The sequence below is a fragment of the Convolutriloba macropyga genome, chromosome 6 (assembly GCF_964194025.1).
Source record: "Convolutriloba macropyga chromosome 6, txConMacr16.3, whole genome shotgun sequence".
NCBI classification, from domain to species: Eukaryota; Metazoa; Xenacoelomorpha; order Acoela; family Convolutidae; genus Convolutriloba; species Convolutriloba macropyga.
In genome coordinates, this window is record NC_134473.1 from 75,638,575 (window position 1) to 75,652,839 (window position 14,265).

At 36.3% G+C, this 14,265-nt stretch overlaps 1 protein-coding gene across 1 annotated transcript in view; it reads left to right on the top strand.

The window, feature by feature from the left end:
- Positions 1-14,265, top strand: part of LOC142340631 (uncharacterized) — a 39,924-nt gene that overhangs the window by 8,712 nt on the left and 16,947 nt on the right. The window contains exons 3-4 of the mRNA XM_075391324.1: positions 8,660-8,849; positions 11,281-11,356. Coding sequence (XP_075247439.1) covers positions 8,660-8,849; positions 11,281-11,356 — 266 coding nt within the window. The remainder of the gene's footprint in view (positions 1-8,659; positions 8,850-11,280; positions 11,357-14,265) is intronic.

The window sequence follows — 14,265 nt, forward strand, 5'->3', positions numbered from 1 at the left end:
AACAAATTAGTATCAAATTATTCCTATTTCAATTTCTATTTCTTGACAGTCTCGCTCCCCGCCCGCGTCTTCAGTTTCGTTTCCTGGGGTAAAAACAAATGAATTTTGCACTGTCTGAACAAGAATGTGTTAATATGTGGCTTCTCTTCTCGATACGAGGGGAAATTGTGTATATATATACGGTCGTGGGTATTTAGTTAGTCGTTAATTCGCAGAACAAGAGCTTTAGCAATGCTGCGGTGGCTTTCTGTTAACTGTTTTGCCAATTCGTAGGTAGGTAGGTACACGTAGGTTGATAGGCTGTGGGTGTTGAAGCGTAAACGGAAGGGCACTTTGTTAATGTAACTGTAACTGCTTCTGTGCTGCGCAACAACAATGGCTAGAATTTATAGTGTGCCGCTATTGACTGAGGAAGGAAAGGAGAGTAATGACTGAGATAGAAAATTGTTGCAGTGTATAATGTTAGCTTTCTATGCATTTTTCCTCACTTTTTTTTTTTACCTGAACTGTGCATAGGTTCTTGCCTTTTTTCTGTTGCATACATACGCATGTACGTGCGTGCATGTGTTCGATGAAATTGCAATAATGCTCTTGTTTCGGTTAACCGATGAACAACTTAGCAGTTTTTCTAGTTTCCTAGAATGTTTTTTTTTTCAATTAGAGCGTTGTCAAAAAGCGTTAAATTGGCTTCTTATTGATAAACTATGACACAATATATCTTTATTTATAAATTGTGCCTTCGTGTTTTCTGGTTCAGCCGTCACAAAAATGATAAGAATTGTTAAGATTTCGAAATTGAAGTAAGAAAGGGCTGAGTTAGAATGAATTTTGTTTCGTGGAATTGAATTTCGGCTTGCGTTGCTTTCAGCTGCATGGATGGAAGAAAAGTCTCTTGTGGTGTGTGTTGGTTTGGGAATAAAATGAAAAGAACAACAATAGTAGCTTATCTTCTAATGCACTTCCTCACCGCCTCGTTTCCCAGTGTAAAATTCTAATTTCCCACTTTAATCATCATCACTTTCCTCTGCAGAGAGGATAATGGGCTAAAATTGGGGGTGTGGGTTTTTCATTTCTCTCCTAAAGACACAATGCGTGTATAGCAATGTAAAATTGATCATTTTACGGGAGGTCGAACTGAAACTGCTTCTTGAGAGGGAAAAAGTGAGTGTGAACTATGTCTTAATCAGATTAGATCGAATTGAACTGAATATTTGGTAGTAATCTCTGGAATGAAATTAGTTCAGCTACAACCACCCAATCCATTTGTCAATACCCAACTCTGGAGAGAGAAGGAAAGAGAGAAAAAATGGAATTAAGTTGATGAGGCTGAAAAAATATGTAGTTCTTCCTTTTCTGTCTTGGCGGTTTGAAATAAGTTCATCCAGTGATTCTAATTGAGGCAGGCTTGTACTAATTTGTTCACAATCAGTCACTCAGTCTATCAGACATGCTTCTCCTCTGAGGTTGCTTTTGTTCATGTGCTTGTCCCCCTTGTGCGCGTACTAATTGGATCAAGTTCCCGGTGACATTCACCAGGGCAAGATTAGCTTGAGAGTGAAGGAAATGTTTGGCGTTTCGTCTTTGATCAAATTAGTTGGACAGTTTTCAGCTGATGGAGAAGTCCAAAAAAATCACGTAAAAAGGAATGCATTTAGTTTTATATCCAAAAATAGACGTATATTGGGACCGCCAGGTTTTTCAGCGTGTGCGTTTCCTTATCCTCATTTTGCGATTTCAGCCCATTAAGTAAGTTGATCATTGCAGGTACTGAAAACTCTGAAAGATGTTAAAAGAAAATCAATACAATAATGAAAGTTTTAATCCGCATGCTCTATAATTTGCATCAGATTTTTTCCAGCAATTTTTTTCTCGCGCAATTTTTTTCGATATCTAGTCTGATCAATTTTGTACTCGTTATTTTGTACTCGAGAGACATTGTTAAAAGACATTGTTGAAAATTCACTGCTTAATCTTGTTGAGTTATGGAAAATTCGGGAAAAATGTTGCTGGATGAACGAATCATGAATTGCTGCAAAATCTCAATATAAAAAATAGACCTTTTTTGAACGTTATTATTAAGTAGAGACATTTGTTAGGGGCACTTGAGTGATTTATAGCGTCAAGACTATTTTGAATTACCGCTTTTGAGTGATTTATCTGGTATTCGCGTAATGTCCACAAAACTATAGATCGATATTTTCGCCGACTGAATGCAAAAAATGTGTTCGCCAATGTGAGAACCAATAAAATTCCTCGAATCGAGGTATCGGAAGCTTTCTGTTAACTGTTTTGCCAATTCGTAGGTAGGTAGGTACACGTAGGTTGATAGGCTGTGGGTGTTGAAGCGTAAACGGAAGGGCACTTTGTTAATGTAACTGTAACTGCTTCTGTGCTGCGCAACAACAATGGCTAGAATTTATAGTGTGCCGCTATTGACTGAGGAAGGAAAGGAGAGTAATGACTGAGATAGAAAATTGTTGCAGTGTATAATGTTAGCTTTCTATGCATTTTTCCTCACTTTTTTTACCTGAACTGTGCATAGGTTCTTGCCTTTTTTCTGTTGCATACATACGCATGTACGTGCGTGCATGTGTTCGATGAAATTGCAATAATGCTCTTGTTTCGGTTAACCGATGAACAACTTAGCAGTTTTTCTAGTTTCCTAGAATGTTTTTTTTTTCAATTAGAGCGTTGTCAAAAAGCGTTAAATTGGCTTCTTATTGATAAACTATGACACAATATATCTTTATTTATAAATTGTGCCTTCGTGTTTTCTGGTTCAGCCGTCACAAAAATGATAAGAATTGTTAAGATTTCGAAATTGAAGTAAGAAAGGGCTGAGTTAGAATGAATTTTGTTTCGTGGAATTGAATTTCGGCTTGCGTTGCTTTCAGCTGCATGGATGGAAGAAAAGTCTCTTGTGGTGTGTGTTGGTTTGGGAATAAAATGAAAAGAACAACAATAGTAGCTTATCTTCTAATGCACTTCCTCACCGCCTCGTTTCCCAGTGTAAAATTCTAATTTCCCACTTTAATCATCATCACTTTCCTCTGCAGAGAGGATAATGGGCTAAAATTGGGGGTGTGGGTTTTTCATTTCTCTCCTAAAGACACAATGCGTGTATAGCAATGTAAAATTGATCATTTTACGGGAGGTCGAACTGAAACTGCTTCTTGAGAGGGAAAAAGTGAGTGTGAACTATGTCTTAATCAGATTAGATCGAATTGAACTGAATATTTGGTAGTAATCTCTGGAATGAAATTAGTTCAGCTACAACCACCCAATCCATTTGTCAATACCCAACTCTGGAGAGAGAAGGAAAGAGAGAAAAAATGGAATTAAGTTGATGAGGCTGAAAAAATATGTAGTTCTTCCTTTTCTGTCTTGGCGGTTTGAAATAAGTTCATCCAGTGATTCTAATTGAGGCAGGCTTGTACTAATTTGTTCACAATCAGTCACTCAGTCTATCAGACATGCTTCTCCTCTGAGGTTGCTTTTGTTCATGTGCTTGTCCCCCTTGTGCGCGTACTAATTGGATCAAGTTCCCGGTGACATTCACCAGGGCAAGATTAGCTTGAGAGTGAAGGAAATGTTTGGCGTTTCGTCTTTGATCAAATTAGTTGGACAGTTTTCAGCTGATGGAGAAGTCCAAAAAAATCACGTAAAAAGGAATGCATTTAGTTTTATATCCAAAAATAGACGTATATTGGGACCGCCAGGTTTTTCAGCGTGTGCGTTTCCTTATCCTCATTTTGCGATTTCAGCCCATTAAGTAAGTTGATCATTGCAGGTACTGAAAACTCTGAAAGATGTCAAAAGAAAATCAATACAATAATGAAAGTTTTAATCCGCATGCTCTATAATTTGCATCAGATTTTTTCCAGCAATTTTTTTCTCGCGCAATTTTTTTCGATATCTAGTCTGATCAATTTTGTACTCGTTATTTTGTACTCGAGAGACATTGTTAAAAGACATTGTTGAAAATTCACTGCTTAATCTTGTTGAGTTATGGAAAATTCGGGAAAAATGTTGCTGGATGAACGAATCATGAATTGCTGCAAAATCTCAATATAAAAAATAGACCTTTTTTGAACGTTATTATTAAGTAGAGACATTTGTTAGGGGCACTTGAGTGATTTATAGCGTCAAGACTATTTTGAATTACCGCTTTTGAGTGATTTATCTGGTATTCGCGTAATGTCCACAAAACTATAGATCGATATTTTCGCCGACTGAATGCAAAAAATGTGTTCGCCAATGTGAGAACCAATAAAATTCCTCGAATCGAGGTATCGGAAGCTTGCGACGAACAAAAGTATGTTCAAAAAATTAATTTACTGTTTAAGTTTTGTCAGCGCAGTGTCTTAGACTCGCACGTTGTTTCTTGAACTGAATTTTTGCAATATTCCCTTTTTATTCCTAATTAATCGTACTCATTTCTTACTCATTACTACTTAACATGATTCAGAATAATTCCTACAAGACAATTTTTGAGAACGCAAAATTAAGCACTTGCAATGTAAGTCTTTAAGTGAGTTCATGACACTCAAATGTTCCTAAATATTTGTATTACTCAATGTAAGGTAGTCAGAGCATTCTAATCTTTTTAAAAATCTGACAAATCAATTAATTAGTCTACAAGAATAGCTTTTTTTAAGATTCGACCAAATATTGCTAAATTTTTCCCTTCGCCGTATTCAGCGCAAATCTTCTGAAAACAAAATTTTGTTGCCTATACTTCTCATTGCATAGTTTTAAAATAATGCCTTTGGGTTTCCACTTTTACGCTCGTTCAGTTGTTTTTGTTTCCAATTTAAAAATAGTTCTTTTGCGATTTTTTGGTAGTTGGTCCTAAAGTATCCTTTTTGTAGTTGATGACGATTTCTCACAGCGTTACTTAGTAAACAATGAGACTTGGTAATGTGCGGTTACACATGATGTTCCGATCCCGCTCATCTGCCTTTTCTTTTTATTGTCAACCAAACGAAGATGTGGTTGGAAACATTCAAAATTCACACTGTTTGTTAGCCATGTTTGTAAGAAATTGTTTTAAATTCAAACCACTAAATGAATCAATTCTTGTCACATTAGAGGATATTTGACATTTGAGGTCTGCCATAAATGAGTCTATGAGACAAGACAAACAACAACATAAAACCAACTAAAAACATTAATTACGGATGAACTCAATCTTTTTCTTTAAAAAAACGGTTTGCAAGAAAATCAACATATATAAGATAAAAGAAACTAGACAAATTAACTTCTACTTTACTACAAAGGAGATGGGACCTGTTCTTAACGAATCTAGGTAACGAACCGAAAACAAGAAGAACAAAAAGAAACAATGTTTAGAAATCCATTGATTTTTTTCAAATCAATTAAAATCAAAAGTTAAATATGACCACTTTGGCTTCTTTTGAACAATAACATCAAAACGCCTAATATACATGGCCAGTTTTAAAGAACATGACCAGGAACGAGAGTTATTAACCAGTATAAAAAGCTCTTAAATTTTCATGTAAAAACTGTGTTGAAGTCAGATTAGCATTGGTTGAAACCCAAAGACAAGAACGATTAATTTTTACTTCACAAGAAAGTGGATGCGACCTGACATGAATGAGACTAAGTTACACGTTGGCAAAAGAAGAATCAAAAGTGAAATGTTCTAATTTACATGGATATTTTCGAAAACAAATAAATTCGAAGTCATTAAAGTCCCGAGCTATCAACTGAAGATATTGATAAGTTCACTCGTACCTCAATATGAAACCATTGAAGACTCGCAGTATGGAAGTCAGAAAATCATTAGTTAAAACCTATAACCGCCAACATATTTTTGTCAACTCGAAAGAATATGGGACCTGTCGCTGTCATTAATGAGACCAAACTACAGATTGAATGAAATAAGGTTCAAAGGAGAGGCAAAATTCAAAAATTCACTTATGTTTTTTTTCCAATAAATAAATTTGAAATTTTAAAGTGCTGACAAGTGCTGACAAAACGCAAATTTCAACCCAAAAATTGACAAAAACACTTTGTCGGAGCCTTAAAACCATGAGCTTTACTCTGGAAACAATTATGATTCATTAGTCGTCATTTAAAAGCAAATGGAATTCTCATAAGTTGAACTCAACAAAGATTGATCTATAATTGGGATGACAAAATTATTGCACAAAATGGAAAATGGGCAGCGCGTCAATTCAATCCGAATCGTTTTTGATTGTAAAAATCCGCGATGAGACCTTGCAGCTATCGCTTACAGCACGGCGAGACCTTACAGCTATCACCCTATCGCTTTAGCTGCTAGGCTGTTAAAACGTAATTGTTCAACATAGTTGCGTAATGATTTTATAGCAACGGAAAATTTGAGTATATCAATAATAAATAATGCATTTTGATTAAATATTGGTTTAAATAGCAAAATTGTTAGTTGAACACTTTCCTGTGAACCGAAGGTTAAAATAGGCCTCATATGAGTAAACGAAAATTTTTTGGGATGTTTGTTTAAACAATTGATACTTTTGAACAAACTGGGCTAAAGAAGCATAGTTGGTGCCATTTTTTATTGCACTTTGCAATTATTGAAAAAAGCAATTTTAGCCAAACGAGTCGGTTCGTACTGTTGAGCAGCTCTCCTCTATCTTTAAATTTAAAGTCAATAACACTATCCTTTTTTTAATCGTATTGTCAGCAAAGTGATCAAATGTTAGAAAATATTACGGAAAACGCGAACAATGCAACGGAAATGAGGCTAATGTTCACAAGCGTTCATAACTGCTATGGAAAAAGCAAAACTCAAAAGAAATCTTTTTTGATATTCTACTCTTACCAGCCTTTCTAATGATACCACTCACAACTCTGTATGATGAATATATCGATCGGTCAAAATTGGACAAGGTGAGATTGGAACAAATGATTTTGGGGCTCCAAAATTAAGTACGCGCCTGTACCAACAAGATTACAGTTGTTCAAGAGTTCGGCGTCAATTGCTTCACTTCTGAATGCAAATGTTTGGAGCTATCTTGTTAACATAGTTTCAACCATTTCATTCTACATTACTGCTTGGTCTTTTTGCGTGAAACTGCTCCCAAAGGTTTCTGTGTTACGAAGTTTTTTAATTATGCTTTCGTTATGTGCGATGTACATTTTGTGTGAGTAGGCTAATTTTTTTCCAGTTTAATCTCCTTTAATTTGGCGAAGCGGTTCAGGGAGATTTTACTTCTCAATTTTATGAATCATATAACTGTATTAGTGCTGGCAAATATTACGTAGCGCGAATTGAAGTCATTGTTTTGTAGCGTTCGTGTGGGTTTGCATGCTGTACGTTGACGAAAAATTTGGAAATGCTTTAGTTGCAATCTGCTTGGTGCAGAAAATTTCCGCTTTACCTGTAAACTTTCCTTTTTTACTATTCAAAGAATTTGAATTGTTGGGGCGCTGTCTTTTTATAGAGATCTGTTAACATATTTCCATGTTTTTTGAAGTCAAATTGGAGTAGTGATTTTGGTCACGCCGAAACAGGAAATGAAGCGAAAAAGCGAATGGTTTATTTTAAAGTAATTTCAGGTTTAATTTTAAAGTTAAGTAAGAAAACGGTGTTCGAACAAAAATTCGCTTTCTCGCAAGTGGTTCTTTGTTTTTTTTTGGATCGGATTTTTTTCTTAAATGTTTTTCCCAATCCTTTCATAGTTCATTCTAGGCTTTGGTTTTATTTGTTTGAACCAGATTTACCTTTTTCGCTAGTGGTTTTGTGTTCACATGTGGCATTTTAACTTTGATTTTCTGTATTTTTTTAAAATTTTTTGATCTGGTTTTTTTGGAAATGGTTTTCCCAATTCACTCATAGTCCGTTCTAGGTTAGTATTTTGTTTAAGTCAATGAAAATTATTTTATTTGTACGTCAGGACTTGCTATGTTTTTTAAATTCTCTTTAACTTTTTTATTACTTTTTTCGTTTTACATAAGTCACTATTTTTACGTTCGACTTCTGACTTACCTCACTCACTGTATCAACTGATTGGATTTTAAATTCTTTCACACATTCAGTTCCGCAATGCTGTTGAAACTGTCAAAGTCAAAAGATCAAAACGACAGTGACGTATTTCAATTTTTTTCTGTTTCAATCCCGGTGTGCATCAAGCTTGTCAATGGCGACTATTTTCCGGCAGTCTGCCGGCTATGTTGGGCAACATGCAATTGGGCGGAAGAGTAACTGGTAGTAATGGAAACTATTTTACTATTTGCTATTTGAACAATTTGTGCAAGATTTAAAAACTAAGCGTATAATATCGCAGTGGGGCTATCAGAAAATTGGTATTTTTGCTTGGAGAATTTTTATTTTCCTATCTGGTATTTTATATAGTTTACGGGTAGTTGCTATGGTGTTTTTGACATCCTATAGCAATGAGCTGAAACAACATTTAAAGCGAAAGGCTATTTCACAACCCATGCAAAAGACGAGCCCCAGTGGATATGTGTCATAGTTTCGACGCAAAAACTGGACAGCGGTTTCTAGATTAAGTCCAAAAGAAGAAAAGAATCTGACCGCTATTGTGATCAGCTACGTAGAGTATAACTTAGAGGAGTTGAGTTAAACTGTAGTTAGTACCTGAGGTAGGGTTGTGAGATTTGTTAGTTAATGTAATAACGTGTGTTACAGGATGAAGAATTCTTACATGGCAAATTGGTTCTGATGTTGATGCACGTGTGTCAATTTGTGATACTGGTGCAGGCTTCTGCCTCTGTGACCACTCGAGTGGTGAGACTGTTACGTATGCTGGACACAATGAGACACAACGTCACTAATCCACTCATCAATTTTGTCTCTCGCGAAATGAAACAACAAGCAGGTTAATTAATGACTGGTCATGGATGTCGAAATCGACATTGTATTTGATATTATGGCATGCACAGCACTGGGTTAGTGAAATTCTTAAACCGTCCTTAATTTGGTCATTATCGATATAACATCTGTTGTAACTACAATTACGAAGCAGCGACAAATGGGAGAGGTCAGGACAATATACCCAATGATATTATACCCAATGCATTTTGATATTTTAGTTCAATCCGACTAAATCCGACTAGAAATTATCAGTAGCTATTAAACGTATATTTTAACGTCCATAAGTATATGTTGGCACATAAATCTTAGCGGCCCGAGGGACTTAGAGCCCTGACGCGAGGGCGCCTGCGCCCGAGTGCTGGGCACAAGGCCCAAGGGGCTAAGATTCATGTGCTAACTTATTAAGAGAACCAAAGGGTACGAAGGGAGTTAAACTTGAATTATAATTGAAATTAGGAGTACAGTTTTGCAAATTATTAAACGAGTTTTTGTCAATTTTTCTAATTTTTTTCCTGTTTTTCAGCTATTTCAGCTCCAATTCGTCATAGCTATCGAAATCGTTGCTATCATGAGACCTTTCTTGCCCTGTTTGGCAACCGCTAATTTCATTTCTTCGAGAGATATCGAAATTTTTACCACCAGAAAGCTCAGCTTTCTTCCTGTTACTGGCGTCAGCAACATTTTTATAATTGCTGGAACATTGAATTCGCTCGACTCTTTATTTTTTTTGGGGGGGGGGGGATGGGAGTATTTGGATAAGCCTTTTAAGAGTTGCGAATAAGCCAAATGTTTCCGTTTCCACGGCGAGGCGAGTGCTTTCATTTCAGGTTTTGATGGGGAATGTCAAAAGTATTAGTGGGTTTGGCCTCATCGTCGAAAATTATATTTCCTTACAGCGAGCGGGCCGCTAAGTTAGGGCCGCAAATCTTAGCATTCCCTTTTTGCACATGCTAATTTCACGTGCCTCCAATTTTTAGCGACCAATAAATTCGTACCCTGGGTTCTCTAATGACCATGACCATGCCTCAGCGGCCCGTGGGACTTGATATGAAACTATCACCGCCGAACATAGGATTAAATCATCGGCGTCAGTATGTTGAGACATTCGTTTAATAGCGACGGCTAATTTGTAGTCGGATTATTGAACGAAAATATCAAAATGCATTGGGTATATTGTGTTACACTAAGTAACCAATGCCATAAAATGCAATTCCAAAGTAGCAACTGTGCCGATATCTGAAAAGCCAAAAGACACAATAACAATTTATATACCAGTACACAATTAACACAACCAATCGATTGCTTTTCAGTTAAGCGTGACAAAAATAAACTCGTAAGCTAAGGCGCGTAAATTAAGGCTTGGAGCATCATTTTAAGCAATTGTTTGACAAAACATAAGCGCTCTTAATGTGTGGAATTGCTCAGCAAAATTGTCAATTGACTTTGATGTTTGGCATATTATAGCTAAACAAAACCTTGACAAAGCTTAAAATTAAAAATTCCAGGAAAAGAGATTCAGAACAACTCAGAACTTACACTTGTCGAGCGTATAATACCAGCTCATAGCTTTGTGTCTGAGTCTTTGATTTTGACTGATATATGAACTTCATTAATCTTCAATAGGAATCGGTAATCGACTGATAATAAATGCAATGACATATTATTTCCAGAAAACTTATATTAAAGGAGAAACAAATAGACGCATCATAAAGGAAATACAATACATTTTACAGCTGTGGAATCTTTACAAAGAATAGCATGGTTTGCTTTCTGATTTCTATTTTGCTTCCATCTTCTTCCCCAAGTTCTGCGATCCCAGCTTGAGATTTCACCCCATGAAATTATAATAAAAATATTCCTTTTCCGTAGACTGAAGCAACGCATGTGACGGCCAGACGGAGTACAGCCGCCTTGTAGACAAAATTTATTGGTCATTTGTTTTGAAATTACAAGCTGTTTCATGTATACGGTGTAAGTAGCTTTGCGCACTTGACTTACATACTTGAGATCAGCATTATTAACAATCAAAGCAAAGACATTGAAGATCTCTAATATTGGTGATATTGACTTTGGGAATTTTGGCGTTGGGTAAAGTGGAACTGCATAAATTCCCTTGTAACCGCGGAGTGTAATTAATACAGTTGAATAGCTAAACGAGTGTAGAGTATCGTGGCTCTTTAAATGAAAGACGGGTTTATCCCAATATAATGATACTGGGATAATAAGATCTTAGTCAAATAATTCATTGGTATATCAACATCTTCAGTCAAATAACTCAAATGACATCGACAGGCTCAGAAATCTCAGTGGTGCATGCTACAAAGTTGTTAACTCTGTATAGGGTTAGTTTGTTAATCCAGTGCGGGTACGTTCACAAGCAAGCCAATGTCTCAGCATGACCGAGTACTTACAGTGAAAGATTTTTACATTGTCAGGTTTGGCGAGTGGTGCGTCAATGCCCTCGCCGCCTGAAGTGTGGATGAGACTGGGAGGACGATTCTGCATTCCAAGGTATTTTTTGTGGTACCTTTTCTTTACAAGCAATCTCTTCCTAAGATAAGAGTTTTTTTTCAGGAATTTAGTGGTCGATTTTTCATGTAGTTAATTTCATTTTAATTTAATAGCCGCGAAACGATAGCGGATCTTATTGGGAACATCGTGGCTTTTTTACAATTCAAAGAAGTCGATTTGTATTGGGGTGCCGCCTTTTTAAGATCTGTTGACACATTTTTATGATTTTTGAAAGCCAATTGGAGTAGTGATTTTGGTCACGCTTAAACAGGAAGTGGAGCCAAAAAGCAAGTAGTTTTGCGGCCTGAATTTTTTTTGCTCTAATTAGAAGTAGAATGAGAAAACGGTGTTTGAAAAAAAAATTCGCTTTCTCGTGAGTGGTTTTTTGTTCACATGAGGCTATTTCACTTTGATTTTTACCGTTTACTCTATTTTTTGGATCTGATTTTTTTAAATGGTTTTCCTGATCCATTCATAGTTCAGTCTGAGCTTAGTTTTTTGTTTGAACCAAAATTTTTTTCTCGCTAGTAGTTCTTTGTTCACGTGCGTTATTTTGACATTGATTTCCTGCTTTTTTATCTGATTTTTTTTATTTATTTGTTAAGTCAATGAAAATTTTTTGAATTGTCCGTCAGGACTTGTCCTGCTCCGCTTCTTTATTTTGTCGTCACTAATCTACTCATAAATTTTGTCTCTCGCGAAATCAAGCAACAAGCAGGTAAATTAATGACTGGTCATGGATGTCGAAATCGACATGGTATTTGATATTATGGCATGCACAGCACTGGGTTAGTGAAATTCTTAAACCGTCCTTAAGTTGGTCATTATCAATATAACATCTGTTGTAACTACAATTACGAAGCAGCGACAAATGGGAGAGGTCAGGACAATATACCCAATGATATTATACCCAATGCATTTTGATATTTTAGTTCAATAATCCGACTAGAAATTATCAGTAGCTATTAAACGTATATTTTAACGTCCATAAGTATATGTTGGCACATAAATCTTAGCGGCCCGAGGGACTTAGAGCCCTGACGCGAGGGCACCTGCGCCCGAGTGCTGGGCACAAGGCCCAAGGGGCTAAGATTCATGTGCTTATTAAGAGAACCAAAGGGTACGAAGGGAGTTAAACTTGAATTATAATTGAAATTAAGAGTACAGTTTTGCAAATTATTAAACAAGGTTTTATCAATTTTTCTGATTTTTTTAACTGTTTTTCAGCTATTTCAATCAATTTCTGCTCCAATTCGTCATAGCTATCGAAATCGTTGCTATCATGAGACCTTTCTTGCCCTGTTTGGCAACCGCTAATTTCATTTCTTCCATAGATATCGAAATTTTTACCACCAGAAAGCTCAGCTTTCTTCCTGTTACTGGCGTCATGAACATTTTTATAATTGCTGGAACCATGATTTAGCCCGACTCTTGATTTTTTTTGGGGGATGGGAGTATTTGGAGAAGCCTTTTAAAAGTTGCGAATAAGCCAAATGTTTCCGTTTCCACAGCGAGGCAAGTGCTTTCATTTTAGGTTTTGATGGAAAATGTCAAAAGTATTAGTGGGTTTGGCCTGACCGTCAAAAATTATAATTCCTTACTGCGAGCGGGCCACTAAGTTAGGGCAGCAAATCTTTGCATTCCCCTTTTGCACGTGCTAATTTCACGTGCCTCCAATTTTTAGCGACCAATATATTCGTACCCTGGGTTCTCTAATGACCATGACCATGCCTCAGCGGCCCGTGGGACTTGATATGAAACTATCACCGCCGAACATAGGATTAAATCAACGGTTTTAGTATGTTGAAACATTCGTTTAATTGCGACGGCTAATTTGTAGTCGGATTATTGATTGAAAATATCAAAATGCATTGGGTATATTGTGTTAATCTAAGTAATCAATGCCATAATACCCAATTCCAAAGTGGCAACTGTGCCGATATCTGAAAAGTCAAAAGACACAATAACAATTTATATACCAGTACACAATTAACACAACCAATCGATTGCTTTTCAGTTAAGCGTGACAAAAATAAACTCGTAAGCTAAGGCGCGTAAATTAAGGCTTGGAGCATCATTTTAAGCAATTGTTTGACAAAACATAAGCGCTCTTATTGTGTGGAATTGCTCAGCAAAATTGTCAATTGACTTTGATGTTTGGCATATTATAGCTAAACAAAACCTTGACAAAGCTTAAAATTAAAAATTCCAGGAAAAGAGATTCAGAACAACTCAGAACTTACACTTGTCGAGCGTATAATACCAGCTCATAGCTTTGTGTCTGAGTCTTTGATTTTGGCTGTTTTTGGCCTGGTAACGGAAGAGATATATGAACTTCATTAATCTTCAATAGGAATCAGTAATCGACTGATAATGAATGCAATGACATATCATTTCCAGAAAACTTATATTAAAGGAGAAACAAATAGACGCATCATAAAGGAAATACAATACATTTTACAGCTGTGGAATCTTTACAAAGAATAGCATGGTTTGCTTTCTGATTTCTATTTTGCTTCCCTCTTCTTCCCCAAGTTCTGCGATCCCAGCTTGAGATTTCACCCCATGAAATTATAATAAAAATATTCCTTTTCCGTAGACTGAAGCAACGCATGTGACGGCCAGACGGAGTACAGACGACTTGTAGACAAAATGTTTTGGTCATTTGTTTTGAAATTACAAGCTGTTTCATGTATACGGTGTGAGTAGCTTTGCGCACTTGACTTACATACTTGAAATCAGCATTGTTAACAATAGAAGCTAAGATATTGAAGAACTCTAATATTGATGATATTGCCTTTGGGTAAAATAGCAAGTGGGGTATTTTGGCATTGGGTAAAGTGGAACTAGGTAAATTTTCTTCTAACCGCGGAGTGTAATACAGTTGAATAGCTAAACTAGTGTAGAAT